The 20,690-nt window shown below is 34.1% G+C and overlaps 1 protein-coding gene across 1 annotated transcript; it reads left to right on the top strand.

The window, feature by feature from the left end:
* Positions 1 to 18,217: 18,217 nt before the first annotated feature.
* On the top strand, positions 18,218 to 19,419 carry LOC145615822 (GATA transcription factor 16-like). Its single transcript, XM_081670780.1, has 3 exons — positions 18,218 to 18,484; positions 18,602 to 18,715; positions 18,803 to 19,419. Exons 1-3 carry the CDS (start codon positions 18,461 to 18,463, stop codon positions 19,115 to 19,117), a joined length of 453 nt encoding a protein of 150 aa, XP_081526906.1. The 5' UTR covers positions 18,218 to 18,460; the 3' UTR covers positions 19,118 to 19,419.
* Positions 19,420 to 20,690: the final 1,271 nt, after the last annotated feature.

Below are 20,690 nucleotides of genomic sequence, written 5' to 3'. Positions count from 1 at the left end.
TCAGGCCGAACGTAGCTCTAGCCGAACCTCGCACAAGTGTGTATACCTCAAAAAGGTCTTTTTAAGGGTTGTAACATGGTTAGGCTAAAGGTTTTAAATAAGAAGGGGATAAAGGCTCAAGACCCTAGATAAGCCCCCAAGGTGTGAAACCTCGCTTTTGAATATTTTTATGCTTGAGTTTCTACTCTTTTTTAGCTCTCTTTTATCTTTTGCTTTAGCATCTATTTTATTTTTATAAGCGTGGGCAATCCCGATCATGCGGTCTATCACTCACTTGGCATTCATGTTTCTCAGGCACAGTACCGAGCACTTGATAAGAGACGCAATCTGAGACGTGTTCATATCAAAGATATTTTCATATCAAAGACATTGGAACACTTACCCTTTTGTACACTTTTATTATTTTTTTTATTTTGCTTATTTTTGCTATTTAATTTTTTGAATCACTCAAGCCTTTTTTAGAATTGCATAAGTTACACACCATCCCATCCCAAGGTTAGGTGGACGTAGGTTGAAACAAGAAGGGTCTATCGTTAGACGAGGCTCAAAGTGGTTTATGAAGAAAAGATTGCAAATTTGAAAGGTGAAAGGGGATATGATGTGGCTACAAGGGGTGCCTTAAATCATTAGTATACCTTGTGCTTTATTCGACATGGATTTTTTTTTTTTTAATGCAATGCAATGTGATGATCATATGCAAGGAAATAAATGCTCATTTTATTAAAAGAAAATAAAGAATCTACAAAATTAATCTAAGGAAAGGAAAAGGTTCCTATGCTAGACTTATTGGGGAAAGAAAAGATGAAAAAGAAATAGAAAAAAGAGAGGTCATGAAATCTTGTCGTTACAGCTCGCCTCTTGTCTTGTGTCATTCACTTCATCATCACCTAGTCTTCTCGCTAGCTAGAGGCAATGGGACCTTGTTTGCTTCTATGAGGTCTTGAATGAGATTTTGAAACCTGTAGCATTCATCAGTAGTATGACCGTTTCCTCGATGGTACTTGCAATAGGAGTTTGGATTCCATCTCGAAGATCGATTTTCTGGTGTTGGATCCTCGGTAGGGCCATTAGGTTTGATTAATCCTCGATCGTAAAGACGATCGAAAGCAGCATCGTAGGTCATTCCAATGGGTGTAAACTCTCGCCTGGGTTTCCTTTTAGATCCTTGATTGTCCATGGCTAAATTATGGTCAAAGGTACTAACATTATTACTAGAATGGGCATTTTCGGAAGAAGAAGGATTGTCGCTCTTCTTTCCTTTCCAGCCACCGTGGTTACTATTGTTAGTAGCTTTTTGCTTTGCGAGGTCATCTTCGATTTCAATTCCGATGTCATAAACGGCCTTGAAAGTATTAAAGTTGTGTTGATATTTTAAATGCTTTGAATACTTCTCTTGAAGATTCTTGATAAACATCCTCACAGACTCCTTTTCGGTGGGGACCTCAATCATCTTGGCGGAAGTTTCCCTCCATTTATTAAAGAAAGAAGTATAGCCTTCATTCTTTTTTTGTCTTAGCATCTCAAGTTGTCTATGGTCGGTTTCAACTTGAATATTGCACTTGTACCTATCAACGAAAGCGTTTACTATTGATTCCCAGGTAGAGGTTTTCTCTTTGTCAAGGGAGAAGAACCATTGTTGGCAAACGGTCTCAAGAGATAATGAGAATAGAGAGGGGAAAACCTTCTTATCGATACCCTTAATGTTCATTATGGTTTCGAAAGCTCTTAGATGGAAGTAAGGGTTATCTGTTGCCTTGAATTTAGGGATGTCAGTGGCGTTGAACTTATGAGGAAGAAGTTCCTTGTCCAGCGAGACCCCTTGTGAACTCATGCCCTGAAATTTATAGTCACTAGATAGCTTGCTTAGACTCTCTTGCATGAGATCCATCTGTTGTTGCTTCACGGGATCATCGACCTTAAGTGTGAGGAGCTTTAGTGTTTCAGTCATGGTAACCAATTGGTTCCTAAGCTCATTGACTTCTTCTTGAGTTGCCATTATCTTTTTAGCCTTCCTCTTTTGACGAATCGGTTTATCAAAAATCTAGACCTGAATAAAGAGCTTGTCCTTGATTAATCGCCCTTCTTTCCTCGACCAAGTACTGTGGAAAAGAAATTTGGGGATATTTATTGTAAATTATTTGACTCAAACTTAATTCAACATGCAATGGATGGAGGAAGTGAAGAAAGATTGGAATAGAATGTGAAAAAATAAAAAGATGATGGAGGTGGAGGGATATGAAGAATTAGGAATAGAATGTACCCCCCAACTCAAATGACGGAAAAAAAACCGACTCATGCATGAACCTAAGACATGGTCATGGCGATGTGTACTCAAAGTGTGTGCTAAGACTAGTGAGTGTAGATGGTGCGTTAAGACTCGTGTCACGACCATGTGGCTAGACTATGTGACTAGACTCAAGCAAAGACTAAGTTAAGACTTCACGTATATGCATTAAACTGGACAGACTGTGGTATTTTAGTCATAACTTTTTATCCGTGACTCTGATTTAGATGAAACCAACTCCAAATTAAAGATAAAACTCGGGGCTACAGATCCATAGGATATAGGACTCGTGGTTCTTTCTAGAACTCCAGATATGACCAAAACAAGTTGACGCTTGTGCAGTATACGGGAATAAAAATCCGGGTTGACTTAAAGGAACTATGACTCGATTTTATGTTTATTTATTAGCTCTAATTAATTAATTAATTAATTAAACAAAGTCCTTTAGTCATTAATCAGTTTATTTAGTCTTAACACAAGTCAAACAAACGGTTAAGAAAAATCACATAGAGTATGCACAACAAATAATGCACAATTAGTCAAGTAGGCACAATAAGATGCAATGAGTTTGCAACCTAACCATGGATCTAGTTCTCTAAAGTTCGGGATATGGTTTAGTCAATAGAGGGTCCATGGTTAATTTTCCGGATGCACCGCGCGGAAGCCTAACCGTGAAGGGTTGGCGCGAGTGGATGGGACACCGCGAGCTTTAGAAAAAAACTTGCTTCCATGGTTTGGTGAATTCAACATCTCGGATGTACCCTTTGTTGCACGGAGCGTTCAATCGGGTAGATGGAGCATGAATTCCCAGAGGGTTATGTCCATATGTAGAACACATATGGGTTTCAGACTAGTGAGAAAAAATTCAATCAGGAAGTAGGATCGAGCAAACAATACGAAAAACCGGTCGAAATTAGAACGAATATTTCTGGCTCGGTATTGGAGGAAATTGGCGCCAGCAATCAGAGACTGACGCCAGCTTTTAACTGTAGCGCCTGGCGCCAATGCTGGCGTCTGGCGCTACGGTTAAAATACTGGCGCCAATGCTCTGGCCCCTAACGCTACTTCCCACATGCCTCAGCAGCTTTCTGTGCTCGATAAAATTTTCCAGTTTCACGCGGTGTTATTTCAGTCCTAGTTGTGAATTATATTTCTCAAATTTCCTACGTGTAAAATCCTATGTTTTTAACTCATTACGGATGTTATTTCCAATGAGATCTTTTTTATGCATATGACGATAATGTTAATCAAAATTACGCACATGAAATACTTAGAACTTTTCGAGTCTCATCCATTCATTCTAAATCATTGCCGAAACAAATTCAGGAATTAAAATAGAAATCCTCCCCAGTGGAGTCGCCAAAAACTGTAGGGAATAATTTCAAGCCTTTAAATCCCACTAGCTTAAACCCCACTGTGATCATACACTAAAGTACGGTGGCGTCCAAAAGGGAAGAAGATAGAGCAAAAGAGTCGCCAACAAGTTTTTTAGGAACTTGTAAACCATTCACGAGGTGAAGGTTACACCCCTAAACGATCCAAGAGATCGTCAACTCCATAAGGTCATGAACCAAATAAGGGTTCGGGGATGAAGGTACAAATCCAACCTAAAAGAGATTAAACCTGCCCTAATAATAGGCCTCTACTTTATTCTGATCGTATTCATGTGCGCTTTCTAATTAACATGCAATCAATAGGATTAACCCTAAACCTGTTTAACCTATGTTGGTTGAATATTAATGCACAAATAAATTATTATTGGCGATCACTTGAATTATAATCACATTAACCCTAAACAAGATTATTAATTATCTTATTAAGCGTGATTACAAATACCAATTCCCTTTAAACATGCATAAAAGGCGTATCAAGCAATAAATAATATCAAGCAACATAATAATAATAATAATATTCATAATCATCATAAATTATAACAATTATAATAAATATCATGTTCATGTTAATATTAAAGCATAATAAAAATAGCAAGATCCTAGGCATGATACTAACAAGATTAATAACAAACCCTAGCATGTCATTAAGCAATAAAAATTAAGTCTTTAACCCTAACATGATACTAACAATCATAAATATTAGGAAGAACATAGGAAGCATCGTAACAATCATATTTAATATTAAAAATACCCTAGACATGATACTAGGAATACCATAATAACAATATAAGCATGATTTCTACATCATAATATCAATAAAACCATTAAAGCACTTACTCTGATGCCTCGTACCTCTTTCTAATTACAAAATACACACGTTAGTAACTTCAAGGAAAATAATAAATCAAACAATTAAATGAAATAATTGAAATAGAGATTTGGGACCAAACCCTCAGAAATTAAAACCTTTCACGTCTAGGGCGAAGGCAACTTCGAATATGGCTAGGTGTTTCTAGATCTTGTGAATGCGGAATTTTGTATAAGAAAACCAAAGTTTAGAGGAAAGATGAATGAGGGAGATGAATGAAAGAATGCTAATTAAAACTAATTGTTGAGGAAAACATGTGAATGAGGAGAATTGGTGAATGAATGGTGAATGATAGATGTAGATGATCATTGATGATTGAAAACGGAGTTTTTAATACGATATTTATAGAGAAAATCAGCCAAAAAAGATAAATTAACAAAACAGAGTCTGACGCTCAGGAAACAGAGCTGGCGCCAACCCTGGCTAGCTGGCGCCAGGCACCAGCCTTAGCGCCAGGCGCCAATGGCTAGCTGGCGCCAGGCACCAGCCTTAGCGCCAGGCGCCAAGCCTGGTTCCAGGCGCCAATGGCTAGCGCCAGGCGCCAAGGCCTGGGGTTGGACGCCAAGCTTGATTTTAACGCGTTTTCGAAAATTCGATAAGTTTACCGTACTGGAGGATAAAATAATATAATTTCTTCGAAAATGCTATTTGATTTTGATTAAAACTCTGAAAAGTCAACAAAGTCAACTTATCAATGCTAATTGAATTAGGAATGAAAAGAACCTTCTAGAAGATTCTAGAAGACTAAAACCATTCCTAATTGCATTAGGAATGATAAATCATATTAGGCCCTCCCCAAGATCATTGGGCCGTACATAAAGCTCAAACCGGGCCCAGTTTGGTAAATTGGCCATAACTTCCTCAATATTCATCGGAATTGGGCTTATAATATATCGTTGGAAAGGTCTTTGCAAGCCCTATCCAACTACACTAATATTGGACCCATATCATGGACCAACCAAACTGGATTGGCTGTTTTCTTAAAATAAAGTTTTCAAAAACAGAAAGAAGAGAAAAGAAATTAAAACTTTCCGCAACACTAGACCTTTCCACACTTTCGTTTCATTCGATTATGATTCAACGTGAAAGGTACTCATCACTGGGTTTGGTTTTGGGGAGACACAAATGGGTGTCTACAGGGTTACAAATAGAGCACCTAGAGAATGGAATCCTTGTGCATCAATCAACATACATAGAAAAGATTCTTAAAAGATTTTCTATGGATATAGCACATCCATTGAGCAGCCCTATGGTTGTAAGATCACTTGAAGTAGAGAAAGATCCATTCCGACCTCGGGAAAATGATGAAGAAATTCTTGGTCCTGAAGTACCATATCTTAGTGCAATTGGAGCACTAATGTATCTTGCAAGTCATACACGACCCGACATATCATTTTCAATTAATTTATTAGCAAGGTTTAGTTCATGTCCAACTCGGAGGCATTGGAATGGGATCAAACATTTACTTCGTTATCTTCAAGGTACGAAGGATATGGGTTTATTTTTTCCAAAGTTGTCCAAAGAAAATTTGATTGGTTTTGCAGATGCAGGTTATTTATCTGATCCTCATAATGGTCGATCATAAACTGGATATGTGTTCACGTATGGTGGTACTGCCATTTCTTGGCGTTCCATGAAACAAACCATTGCAGCTACTTCTTCCAATCATTCTGAGATTTTAGCAATTCACGAGGCTAGTCGTGAATGTGTATGGTTAAGGTCGGTAATTCAACACATAAAAGAAGTTTGTGGTTTATCATCTAGGAAAGAGGCACCGACAACTCTATATGAGAATAATGCAGCTTGTATTGCTCAACTTAAGGAAGGATATATCAAAGGTGACAGAACAAAGCACATCTTACCCAAATTTTTCTTCACTCATGATCTTCAGAAGAATGGAGATATAAAAGTATTGCAGATTCGTTCAAGTGAAAATTTAGCAGACTTATTCACTAAGGCTCTTCCGACCGCAACATTTAAAAAGTTAGTTTATCGTATTGGATTGCGCCGTCTTAAAGATCTTCAGTGATATAATAATGAGGGGGAGTAATTGCGCGCTGCACTCTTTTTCCCTTATCCATGGTTTTTTCCCACTGGGTTTTTCCTGAAAAGGTTTTTAATGAGGCAGCATATAAGCGCATTAAATTTTTCTTCACTCATGATCTCCCTTTTACCCTTATTTTATAATAAAAATGATTTGTATGGATGTATGGAATATTGTTTTTTTATACTTCAAACGCTCATACTATTTGCCTTTAATTTAACAACAAATTTTTATCTACTATTAATTACTTCATCTTTTTTTTTTTTACTTAACATGTTTCTTTTATCACGCATGCCATTGCAAAACTCTAACGATCAATAACTTTAATTCTCTATAAAGTAAAATTTATAAAGGTTACTACCTCCGTAAATTTATAAAATTTATATTTCACAAACACTACCCCAAAGTTGCACATAATAATTAACAGAGGTAGTATATATTATGATAGTTCTTTTTTAGACGAATTCAAAAATATCACACATGAATATGTTTTCCCTTACATATTATTTTCAAAAGACGATCAAAGGAGAGGTGGTGAATAATATAAAAGTCAAAGCAGGTCAAGTAAAAAATAACGGAAAAAGTAGTCGTTAAATTAACAACAGATAGCATGAGCGTTAATTTATAAGTTACTCATTGTTTTGAGTCTTTTGACAACCCCTCTATTCGACCGCTAAAAGCGGTGGATGTATTTGGGCCGTAGATAATATATATAGTTACAGTGTTAAAGGCCCAGTTCCAACCTTATATAATGGTTGGCTTGGTGGCAAGTGCTTCGGATTCTGTGGGTTTCAGCCGTTAAGTCTTTCACGTACTGTTGCGGCGTTGAGCTATCCAAGTATCTATAAAATCATTATTGTCTTCATGTTTTTGGTGAGTGAATATGATTTCATAATTAAATCATTATCGTTTGTGTGATTATTAAATAAAAGTATATACTATTCACTGAACTATTGTTTTGGCATTGTGAACACAACCATAACATAGAAATGTACATGAACCTAATGTATGAACGTAATTGCCTTTCTTAGACGTAAAATCTAGTAGTTCACACACCTACGGTTATGCTGTATCCTATACGTTCATATGACAATTCAATAATTATTAGTGTTACTTTACATGGGTAGAGGTTGTTAATAGCCGATCCACCCAATAAAACTTGATTAAACACCAAGTAAGATTTCGATATGTATGGCCTTAATGATCAGAATGATTCAAATCCGAACAAAATCCGACCTGATATCTCTAAATTCATAAGTAGAGATAAAAGTACAATAACATTACTTGAAGGTAAAGAGAAACATTAACAAGTCATGGAAAAGATAATATAAAGAGGATTTCAACATGAGTTACATGACATGCATGGAAGATCTCTTAAAATCAAAAAGGAGACTACAACCAAGTGAGTTATCTCTCACACTAGACCGGAATGACAAATTCACAATGGTTAATTACGTTTGTCCATGGTACTATTATGGCTAATGCCTAGTTAGGCTGTCTTGACAAAAAAAAAAAAAAAAGTTTACATGGAAAATCATATTTCATGGACATTGGTAAAAGTATTAGGTGGTGTCAAGTTGTGCTACACTGCTGCATCAACGAAGCAATTTTTTTCTATTGGTTGAAAAAATAAAATGGGAGAAGCGAAAACTCATGGGATTTTCAATTTTGTAATTTGGGTAGTTTGTTTAGTTGATACAAAAAAAAAAAAAAAAAAAAAAAAACAAAAACAAAAGGGGAAAGTTGGAATGCATGGAATTTCCACTTCCCACAAAATGTAATAAGTAAATTACCTTAATGTATGGTTGGTGCACCCGGAAAGAACATTAGGTATATTTAAAAGAACATGGACGAAAAAAAGAACATTATAGATATTTATAAAGAACATGAGCATAATATGTTCTTTAAATTTGATTATTATGTTCTTTGAGTTTGAAATATATGTTCTTTATATTATACAATATGTTCTTTAATGTATGTACATTTAAAAAAAAAAAAAAAAAAAAAAAAAAAAAAAAACCAAAACCTTTCACCCGAGTAACTAGAAAAAAGAACATGTTCTTTAGTGTATTATCATGTTCTTTTTGTAAAGCCTTTACGTTCTTTGGCTAGAGGTGATCAAAGTTAGACTGACCCGACTTGATTTTGGACGGATTTTGGGCAGAATTTTTTGCCCCCAAATCGAGTCGGACTCAGCCCGTAAATTTAATTTTTGGGGCGAGTTTGAGATTGCGTTTTTATGCATTTTAGCTGATTTTTTTTACTCAACCCGAAAAGCCTGTACGGCCGGACCATTTTGGGCAGGTTTGGGCACAAAAACTTCAGCCCAAAACTTGGCCCGACTCGAGAAGTGAGCTGATTTTTTAATTTTGCCCCGGTCCGCCCAATGATCACCTATATTTTTGTCAAACACGAACATGTTCTTTTTTGTCAAATATAATGTTCTTTTTCAAACACGTTCAACCACCCAAGTAACCATGAAAAATAACATGTTCTTTTTTTACAGACTTTATGTTCTTTGTAATGTCACGTTCTTGTCAAACACAAACATATTCTTTTGTCAAACACATATATGTTCTTTTTCAAACACTAGCATGTTCTTTTTTTTTTCCATGTTCTTTAAAATATGCCTAATGTTCTTTCCGGGTGCATCATGCAGGTGCACTATACTATTTTCAAATTACCTAGCCTCACTTGGTCATTTAAAATTCATGGGAATTCCTACTTTCCAATCTCACAACCAAACAACATAAAAAAATTCCTAGGAATTTCATTTGGGAAATAATTTCCATGAATGACAACTTTCTATGGGAATTTTTTCCATTGTCAACCAAACAATGCAAGGCCTTAGTCTTTGATTAAAATTAGCAAGATGTCACATGAACTAGCTCTAATCAATCGTGCTCATGTCAATTTCGTACCCGCCATTAAGAGTTAGATTTGGCCGGGTTAGATTGTGTTTTATTATCAAAACACTTTAAAATTTTTATTTTTATTTTTTAATCTTTGGCTAAAAATCAAACAATTGTCATATGGTCTTGGGTGGATTATATCAATCGCGTTCGTGCTAGATATCAAAATTTATGTCCATACACGAGCAACATGACCCGAGCCGGCGGGCTAGTGTCAAATTAAACCTAATTCGTGTTCAGGCGCCATAATGGACTGCATGTCATCATTGTCCATTCTTCTATTCGCGAAGGTGCACGCAAAGCAAATTTTTCTTTTTTAAATTTGTTGCAACGAGACATCGCCGAATGAGACTCGACCTCGTTAACAAGGCTTCTTAAACAATTTAGGGTCTTAACTAATTTAAATTTTAGGCCCATTATAAAAAATATAAATAAATAAAATAAAAACAATTGAAACAAGAAATAATCTAAATGTTAAGGTTAAAAAATTTTAATTAATGTTCAAAAAGGCTCAAAACAATGTATTTTTTGTAAATCATTTATTAATATCTATTAAATTTACATTTCATTATGAGCTAAATATTTTTTAGGGTAAATGTTTAAAAAGTATTAGACAATGTAATGATTAAATATATAAAAATGAAGGTAATTGAATGATCTATCACTTAATTTATTGTCCAAAATCATTAAATTTGAAAAAAAAAATGACAAAAATAAATTACACTCCAATCTTGTATTGCTAGCTAGCTAAAACACATTCGGAGTATATTGATAAGTTTTGTGTTATGATCTACTTCCACATATTAACAGATAATTATTGCAATAGTGTTTATAATCACGAAAATTTATCTTATTTGTAACATATTATTACTCCCTTTTATATAAAGTTAAAACATAGATATAGGTTTTTTTTTTAACGGGTATATAAAATCTCATTTGAAGAAAAGGAATGTACTAATACTCTCTATTTTTAAAAATATATATATATATTTTTAATATACTTTCATAATTTGTATAAAATAACTAACACGAATTATTAAAAAATTGTAAAACAAATATTGAAAGTATAACTAATAAAAAGAGAATAGTATCCATTATAATAGCTTAATCATGAACCCATAATTATTAAATTCGATTCTTTCGGAGGTTATAAACATTACAGATTTACAGTAGAAGAATTACCTAGAACTTTAGGCATTTCTTATAACCCAAAACTCTTGGATCATGTATTAATAACACTAGTATTAGTGGGAGAACTTTAAGTTGTAAAATGTTGGCTATTGGAAACCTAAGTGCCTAATATAATCTCTTAAAGAGTTTATATAGTTATATTTAAATTTAATTTGGACCACATTTATTTAAATACAAGTATATTAAAAGAAAATCGTGGTGGAAAAAGGAACAAGGGGATTAATCTTGAATGTATGGTTAGTGTATATGTGAGTAATATCTGCCTGGTGTTTTAAGACAAAAATTTGTAATTAAAAATTATTTGTCTGTCTTTCCATAACAACCACCAGATATTATGGGCCAAATTTTGTCCCTTTTTCTGTCACTGTCTCTTCTATTAATTGTTCCTATCATTCGTCTTTTGTTTTGAATTTTTTTAATTTTTTAAAGTACAAAGATATGGAGTAGATAACTAAAAATTGAATGTACTACCTCACAAAAATATGGAGGTATTTGAGAGTTCAATGATTTTCATTTTTTTCCCCTTACGGATGAACTTTTTTTTTTAATTAATTTTCATTTTGACTAATCATTTTGGTGGTTGACCGAGTAGTTGTTCTGTGAAATTATCACAAAAAATTTACCCAGTATGATATAAAAATATTTTCTATGATTGAGGATAGGAGAAGAGGGTAAGCTTAAAGCACTATGGTTAAGATATTAATGAAAAGCGAAAATTCATATTAGGATTTTCCAACTCTTAGGACTCGTTTGGTTGTAATGTGATTAACATCCTATGGTAATTTCCAATTCATGGAAATTATTTCCCTCCTCAAATTCCTAGGAAGTTGCTTTAGTTTGTTTGGTTAATATTAGGGGAGTCACAATTCCTAAAAAATTGAATAACCTAGGGGGAGGTAGGTAAATAAATTCGCACATTATGTAAATTAACAAATAGGAATAGGATACAACCACACAAACAATCTATACTTAAGAGTAGTTATAATATATTAACCTAGCTTCAACTAAACTTATAGGAATAGGATACAACCACACAAACAATCTATTTATGTCCTAAGTGTGATTTTATCTGTGTTATAGGGTCATTATGTTGTGTATCCTAGAATCCCACCCTTGATCCCTCAATCTACATATGAAGTATAATAGTATATGTCTTTAATTAGTTTGTAGTTTATTAAAAACATAAGATTTTACGTGAATGAATTACCATTTAAATAGTAGTACAAAAATACTTGTATAGATAACACTTTTAAACCATTGAGCTAACTTAAACATTTGGATCAGGCCAGGTTCGAAAAAGAACTTGATCCAAATGTAGAAGCAACCCTACCCAGGCCAAATGTGTCTATATCACTAATATAAGAAGTTGTAAACAATATATTGCCTTATTTTTGGGATGAAATTTCAATCAAATTGAGCCAAGTACTCTATCTTTATTTTTTCAATTTCACTTGAAATTTTATGGTTCTTCTACGCTGGAAAGGCTTAGCAAAGGTCCGAAACAAGTGTTGACATTTTGTGTAAATTCAATTAACAAAACAAAAACAATCATGTCCTAATAATAAAAGGGGTCACTCGTGCAGGGAATCTTATTATATCATAATTTGAATTAATGATTGTCAATGTATATATGTTTGGTGTCCCTGCCCTTTCTATAAACAATCATTTTTCTGTTACGATTGTTCTCTAGAATATATTGAATGTGAGGTGTCTTACATGATATTATATTCATCTATGATACATTGATATATGATGATAATTCGAAAGCTCTCCAGGCCATCTTCCTTATCAACTCTAAATTAAAAACGGGTTGCTACAAATTAGTTGCAACTTTTGCTAAACAGGTTGCTACCCCCCCCCCCCCCCTCCCCCCTCTCTCTAAAAAAACTGTTTATATCTGATGGTTCAAGGGGTGGGTAGGCTAGCTAGTTTAGGGTGGTTTAAGGGGGGATCAAAGTGAACAATAATGGTGGTTTTGGTGTGATTTAGGGTAATAAGTAAGGTTGTTTGGAGTAGTTTAGGATGAGTGTGGATGGGTTGTTCCAGGGTGTTAGAGGACCAACTCAATTAAAAATTTAAGTTGTTAATCGAAGCCCAAATCGATTTATATACTCTATCACGTGCCCTCACATGAGAGTCATTTGGACTTGAAGTGTGGATGCGGCATGGGCCTCCTTATACACCCAGCGAGAAATATATCGCACTTGAAAGTAGGTGTTGGATGAGATTTGAACCGATGACCTTTGTGTTGTGTCATGCTAACTCTTGATACTATGTTAGATGACCAATTTTACCAAAACGTTAAAATGAAGGTTGAAACCCATAATCAATTTTATACTTTATCACGGTGGTTAGTGAGGGTGGTTTAGAGTAAGTGTGGGTAGTTTTGGGGTGGTTCGAGATGGGTTGTTTGGGCTAAGAAGGAGCAATTTAGGGTTATTCAGGATGAGTGTGGGTGGTTTCAAGGTGGTTGGGGCGCGGCTAAAAAGGGGTGCTTTTAAGGTTGTTCAAACTAAGATAGGTGGTTTTAATTAGGGTTGTTCATTAAGGTTAGTGTGGGTGGTTTCAGGGGGGTACGAGTTGTGAGGGGATGTTATGGTTTCGGGGTGGCTATTGTTGGGGAACGATGGTGGGGTGGGTGTTGTTGGTGGATAATTTATTAATTATACCTTCATTTTCTTTCAACTACTCTATATTATATACTAAAAGACGTTCTTAATCAAGGATACACGCCATGTGTCATCCCTTTCTTCCAGAATTGGTACGTGTTAATAAAAAAATGTTTATGTCAAGAATTGATCACACAAGTCCCTTAGAAAATAAATAAGAAGCCATACCATCTTTGCTATCAAATACTTTTGTTTATTTATTCTTTTTAAATATAGTTAATGTATGGAATGAGTTTTTTTTTTCTTGTACAAATTATTTTCTTCAACTAAATCTATAATAAAAGTATTTAAGATTATAATACATGAAAACTATAACATGAAGTAAAGAATAACGACGTATAGACCCGGGCCATCACCCGGGCTAAACACTAGTTTTGTCGTAAAATTCGTATAGGGGTAAATGTTGCAACTAATACATAATGGAGGTAGTATAAATAATTTTGATTTATATGTCTTTTATTATAGTGTTTAGAGAATGAACTAAGCTACAAGCTAAGGGCTGAAGATGAGAACCGATCCTAGGATTCTTTAAAAGCGAAAGGAAAGCTCTAACCACTTGAGTTATCCATTACTCTCATTTTGATTAACATGCTCGTTTACATTACTTAAATCTCCATCAAAGTTCGTGTCATAAAGGTGTGTTGCAAATAAAAAAAAAAATAGAGAAAGTAATTGGTTTTAGTCACCATACCTATTTTGGTAAATTTTTCTTTAATTGATTCTCGCTTCTTAACTAAGGGTTTGTTCTCATTGAATGAAATGAGTTGAACTGAACTTATTAGAGTTGAACTGAAATGAATTTTTATAAGAGAAGGAAATTAGGAGCTGAATTGAACTGAACTGAATTGAACTGAACATATTAGAGCCGAAGTGAAGTGAAAATAATCGTATGAAAACAGGCCCTAAGAGTGTTCAAGAACTATTTTTTTAAAAACAAATCAATTCATTAATAAATAGTCATTCGGCATCTAGAAATAAAATCTAAATTAACAAATACATAAAATTGAATCAAATTAGGGTTTCTTCATCAAAGCTACAATCGTTGAAAAGATCTTGCACCGTGGTACATCTTTCGCATACATCGCCGGAATATACAACGTTTTCGGAGAGTTGGTTTACGGATTTGTTGTAGTCTTAAGGATGATTTTCATTTGATTAGTTTGAACGCATTTGAAAATTTGACAACCGTTGTGATCCCGAACAAATCTTTACCAAAGAACTGACAATAGGGTAAAAGATGATTACCTTTTTAATAAACCCTAAAACACAAACAAACCCTTTACATAAATGAACAACTAAACTAACTAAAACTAACAACTCCGCCATAGGGAGACGGACGAATATCTACACTACTTGTGTAGATTTATTGAAACCTAAATTGCAAAACTAAATAAAATTAAGGGAAAAAGGGTCAAAAATAGTCTAATTTCTAGAGAAATTAAACTATTTTCGACCTAAACGGTCAAGATTTTGGAGAAACCCTAGAAGAGATGAGGAGAGAAGTGGAGACTAAAGAGGAGAGGCGAGAGATTTATAGGTTTACATTTTTTTCAAGAACTATATTTTGATTAATGGGAACTATCTTTTAGGACACCCAAAATGAAATACGAGATTCATATTACAGTGCGTTTCTGGTGTGGCCAGCCGCACGGTGTGGCAAGGTGCTACATTAGTAACCCCCTGAAGTAACCCCTCTAGTAACCCCTACTAGTAACCCTCGAAGTAATCCCTGAAGTAACCCCTCTAGTAACCCCTACTAGTAACCCTCGAAGTAATCCCTGAAGTAACCCCTCTAGTAACCCTTGAAGTAACCCCTGTCTAGTAACCCCCAAAATAACCCCTAAAGTAACCCCTGAAGCAACCCCTGAGGTAACCCCTGTCTAGTAACCCCCGATGTAACCCCTCTAGTAACCCTTAAAGTAACCCATATCTGACCTAGTAACCCATATCTGACCTAGTAACCCCTAACCGGATCTAGTAACCCCTAAAGTAACCCATATCTGACCTAGTAACCCCTAACCGAATCTAGTAACCCCTAAAGTAACCCATATCTGACCTAGTAACCCCTGACCTAGTAACCCCTAACCGGATCTAGTAACCCCTGGCCGAATCTAGTAACCCCTAACCTAACCATGAATTCCACTGCTAAAGCCGCCACGAAACCACCAATTCCAACTACCACAACAATCAACCACCACCCATTCCAACCAAAATTACCAAAAGAAACTAAATTAATAAATAATAACCAAATAATTAAAAAAGAAAAGGATCAAACAAGTTTCTAAGTTTGAAATCAACGACGACAATCAAATCTGGGTAACTATAAATCAATGCTTTTGAACTAAATTTAATGTGCCTACCACCAAAAAATACAAATATAGAAATGGACTAAATTATTTCACAATGTTACTGTAAATAATTGGTCAAACCAATGCTATTATCGATGGGTTGGTTTGGAGCTTTGAGGACCTTCAACAATGGTAAACACGAATATGGTGATTTAGATCTGGGTTGGTTTGGAGCTTCAAGAACCTTCGACAACGACGAACAAGAAGACGACGACGGCGAAAATCAGTGCTCCGGCGGAAGACGACGGTTAGAGATAGAAAGTTTGAAAGAGAAGATGAGGAGAGAGGAGAGAGGAGAGATAGAAATTTTATTATTTAAAATAAAAAAATAAAAAAAAATTGTGGCTGATCACACGGTGTGGCCAGCCACATATAAAAGTTTGTGTTCATATTATGCAACCGAATGAGTACTAAATAATATTCTGAATGGAATTCACATGTTTGTTCATGAATAAAAAAAAAATAAAAATAGTTGTTCATGAAGGCATATACTACTATGAATGAGTAATCTCGCACACCTTGATTTTTGCTTTATTTACCTAAACTGATTCTTTTTTTTTTTCTTTTTTTTTTTTTTTGTTATCATCCAGACTTTATAGAAAACTCCGTATTATTTATTTTACTTATTTTTAATTATACACAAGTATATCATTAGTCGAGTGACTTGAGTCAATGGGTAAACATGAAAGCCAATATATACAACTCATCTAAAAAGAAAAAATTCAAGTTGATCTCTAAGATAACTAAATCTGTAAATATATATCCTCTCACAATTATTACGTAGTATTTTTCTTAGAAATCAATGCATAAAAGTAGCGAAAGGAGATAAAATGAAATATTAATCTCAGAGATTAAACTATAATCAGAGTATATCAAATTAACATAAAATAAAATATAATCCATAGAAAGGAGGGTACGAGGGTTAAACACATAAGCACCTTTGCAAGAAATGCAACAGTAGCCGCATTCTTGTATTCCAAAAGATAATGAATCATGCAAAGCTGCAGCAAACTAGCAAATCCCTTAACCTAATCCCTCGTATCATCACTAGTCAAACTTACATTTGACTGAAATTTGGTGATTGTTGATTGTATCACCACCCACCTTACTACAACTATACTAGTTTATTTCACTAGTCCTTTTTTAATAATTTTTAAATTCCATGTCTAAAAAAATCATGATCGACAACAATCACCAGCACGAACATCTATATTATTTTTTTTTTTCAAAATACAGAGCAATTCTGCAGTTTTAAATTAATCTTTTTATTGATTAAAAGAAAATTTCCTTTGATCATATTTTTACTACGGAGTAACAAATAATGAAAATACGAATAATTTAGGGTCTGTTCTAATAGATTGAAATCAGTTAAACTGAATTGAGCTGAAATGAACATTTTATAAGAGAAGAAAATTAGAAGCTGAACTGAATTGAAAATAAACGTATGAAAACAGACCCTTACTTTAAACTATCATGTAAAATATTTATGTTTTTGAAATATTATGTAAAATAAAAGTATTCATGGTCAAGTACTTCATTGTTATTGTGCTCCTTCCGTTTTTAAATACTTGCTCCACTTTCCTTTTTCGGTCGTTTTAAAATACTTGATCCATTTCCTATTATGGAAAGCTTTTACAATATTTAATTAATTTCTCATACTTAGTGGACCCAACATAATACTATTTCTTCTTCTATTCTCCCACTACTTTTGCTTTTTACAATTTTTTATTTTTTCAACTATCTCACTACCTCCATGTTTTATTACTTTCTCCAATTTCTCTTAAAACTTCGCGCATGGAGAAATGAAGCAAGTATTTAAAAACAGAGGGAGTACAATCGCAACATGATAAAAAAAAAAGTAATGCATTTTTAGAAAATACAAAATATAAATAAAGACGGATATAACATGACTAAGAGCCTGTTCTCATACGTTTATTTTCAGTTCAGTTCAGCTCCTAATTTCCTTCTATTATAAAATATTCATTTCAGTTTAGTTCAGTTCAGTTGAGTTCATTCAATGAGAACATGCCCTAATAACGTTTTATATATACAGAATACTCTATCAGATTACTCTAGGTAGTCAAAGAACAATGTAAAAGTCATAATGTTCACATGATTATAGGGCTTGTTCACTTCAGCTTAATTTCAGTTTAGTTCATCTCAGTTCAGTTCAGTTCAGCTCAGCTCTTAATTTCCTTTTTTCATACAATATTTATTTAGGTCAAGTCAATTCAGTTTAGTTCCAATCATTTCAGTTCAATAAATGTGAACAGGCCGATGAATAACATAAGAATAAAATAAGGTACTCTACTACGGAGTACACTGTAATCGATAGTGGGTATATGTATGTTTTAAAAACCGTGAAAAATCAAATGAAGCGGGTATCATAAAACAACATAAACCTAAAAATAAAATGAAAAGTGACAAGGGTAATCTGGTAATTTGGTAAGTACTCAATTAAAAAGAGAGCATGCTAGGGTTCGGCGACCAACAGCAAAATAAACAGTGCTCCTTCACTTGTTTAAATACCAACTCTCTGTCTTTCTTCTTTCCGCTGTTTTCTCTCCCCGCCCGCCGCCTCCTCTTCTCTCTAAAATTTTATCCCGCCATTTTCATTTTGATCATCTCTTCATTTTCCCCCTTTTTCCCCTCATTTGATCACTCTTCGTTTTTTCAATTTTCAATTTCATCTCATTCTTCTTTTTCTCTTCCTTTCATTTCCCCTTTTCTCTCTCAAATTCTAAATTAAAATGATGTTAGATCTAAAGGAAGAAGTAAGTATTCTTTTTTATAATCCTTTCACTCACCCTTTTGTGATTATAAAACAAAATAATGTGATGGTTTATTTTGTGTAATTTGTTCTAATTTTGATTTTGTGTTTCAATTTACAGCAACCTTGTTCAGTATCGGAATCACAGAGTAGTAGCAGCGAGATGCTGAAAAGATGCACGGATTGTCAAACAACAACTACCCCTCTATGGCGAGGCGGCCCTGCTGGTCCTAAAGTAAGGATTAACCCATTTTTTTTGTTTTCACATTCTCATTACCTAGTCGCGTAAATGTAATTAATCAATTGAGTTTGTATTCTGCAGACGTTATGCAATGCATGCGGGATCAAATACCACAAGCGACGAAGGGCGCTTCTCGGGCTCGACAAAGGCAAAGTAGAAAAGAAGAAAATCAGCAAAAACATGAGTAACAACAACAGCAACAAAAGTAGTGGAAGCAGTAGTAATAGTAGTGGAAGTAGCAGTAATGGAAGCCATGGAATGCCACCATTGAAGATTAAAGTTATGGCTTCAGGAGGAATTAGACAAAGTGCTGAGAAATTAAGAGATAAATTAGGTGAAGTTGAACAAGCGGCTATGCTTTTGATGGCTTTGTCTTATGGCTCTGTTTATGCTTAGTTTTTTTTAAGAGAGAAAATATTTTATGTTTTCCGATAATACCCTTTTCTCTGACTAGGACCAACAACATAATCTTACCCTTTCCTACTACCCTTATCTTTATTTCCAATGTCCTGTTTTTTTCTTTTTCCAATTTTACCCCTGCCGAAATAGGCTTCAAGTTTTGTGGGGTTAAGGGTTTTTTTTCTTTTCTTTTCGGATTTGTTATTTATTTATAATTAGGGCATTGTTGTAAAAGTAGATAGTGTGGTGTTATTTTGGCAATTTGCTGAATTATCAAAGGATTTTTGGCTTGAGTATCATGATCATATTATTCATATCATTATTTTACTTTTTGCAAATTTTTTTTTGCTTTATTTGTATGTTGTGAAAATTTGTCAAAAGTTGTACAAAAATAGAAGCGGCGGAAGTATTTTCAACCTTTTGATTTGTGATCATACTAATTTCATATCATCCGCAAACTTGAATTAGGTTATTGTTCGCAAATATTGCCTGACGTGTTTTGATCACGTCCTTATTTTCTATTCACTAATTGCATGAGTTATGGGTTTCATGACTAATGTGGCATGAAATAAATTGATCATGTAAGAATAGTGTGACATTTAAGACGAATAGTCTAAAATCTAAGCACATTTTCATCGTGATCATGGCCTAAAATGAAATTAACAGCCGTGAAAGAAAAGTGTGACAATTAAAACGAATAGACTAAAATGTAAGTTCATTTTCATTGTAATCATGGCTTAACATGAAATAAACACTTGAAAGAAAAAGTGTAAAAGAAAAGTGTGACAATTAAACAAAATGGTCTAGCTAAGCACATTTTCATTTCGATCACACTCATGACTCATCAGTCATCACAATAAAGAGATCTAATACGCATACAACACCATTTGAAATTAGACACATTAACAGAAAATTAGGAGTCAAATACAAATTGAATTTAATGGAACTTGTGTCTAGTATTTTAGCTAATAAAAACATAACAAATTAGAATTATATTTAGGGACCATATGTAACAATTATATGTATAGTCTTTACATTATAGTAAACGTTCAAACTCTGATTAATGAATGCTAAATTGGTCATTTTGGGTATGAAAAAGAAGTGGGAAAAATAAAAATACATAAAAATTCTACTCAAATATTAAATGTATAAATTTTGAAAAACGTAAAAGAGAACAAGGACTTGTTTGGTTGACAAATAAATTCATGGGAATTGAGAATTCCTAGGAAATGAATATATGCACACTTGTTTGGTTGCCAATAATGTAGGAATTGGAACTTCCTAGGAAGTTCTATTTCCCACAAAATGGAGGAATTCACTTACCTAGTCCCCCCTAGGTAAGTGGAACTTCCCATGGGAAGTAGAAATTCCTACATCCAACCAAACAAGTTTTGGGAATTCCTAGGAATTACAATTTCATAGGAATTGAGATTTCATGGGAAATTCTACTTCCTACATCAAACCAAACAAGCCCCAAATATCGATGAAAGAAAGCAACGTTTCATATTTGGACCTTTGGGTTTATATTCAAACATCCAAATGAATAAGAACATCTGGTTGGTCTTTTCAG

The sequence above is a fragment of the Chenopodium album genome, chromosome 3, assembly GCF_948465745.1.
Source record: "Chenopodium album chromosome 3, dcCheAlbu1.1, whole genome shotgun sequence".
NCBI classification, from domain to species: Eukaryota; Viridiplantae; Streptophyta; class Magnoliopsida; order Caryophyllales; family Amaranthaceae; genus Chenopodium; species Chenopodium album.
Note: the sequence above shows the minus strand (reverse complement) of the source record. Positions and strands in the feature narration are given on the sequence as shown.

Excerpts from the sequence above, each read along its gene's own strand:
- LOC145615822 (XM_081670780.1), top strand. The coding sequence starts at position 18,461 with ATGATGTTAGATCTAAAGGAAGAA. Across the intron at positions 18,485-18,601 it reads TGTTAGATCTAAAGGAAGAA|CAACCTTGTTCAGTATCGGA; the intron begins GTAAGTATTCTT and ends TTCAATTTACAG. Across the intron at positions 18,716-18,802 it reads GCGGCCCTGCTGGTCCTAAA|ACGTTATGCAATGCATGCGG; the intron begins GTAAGGATTAAC and ends TGTATTCTGCAG.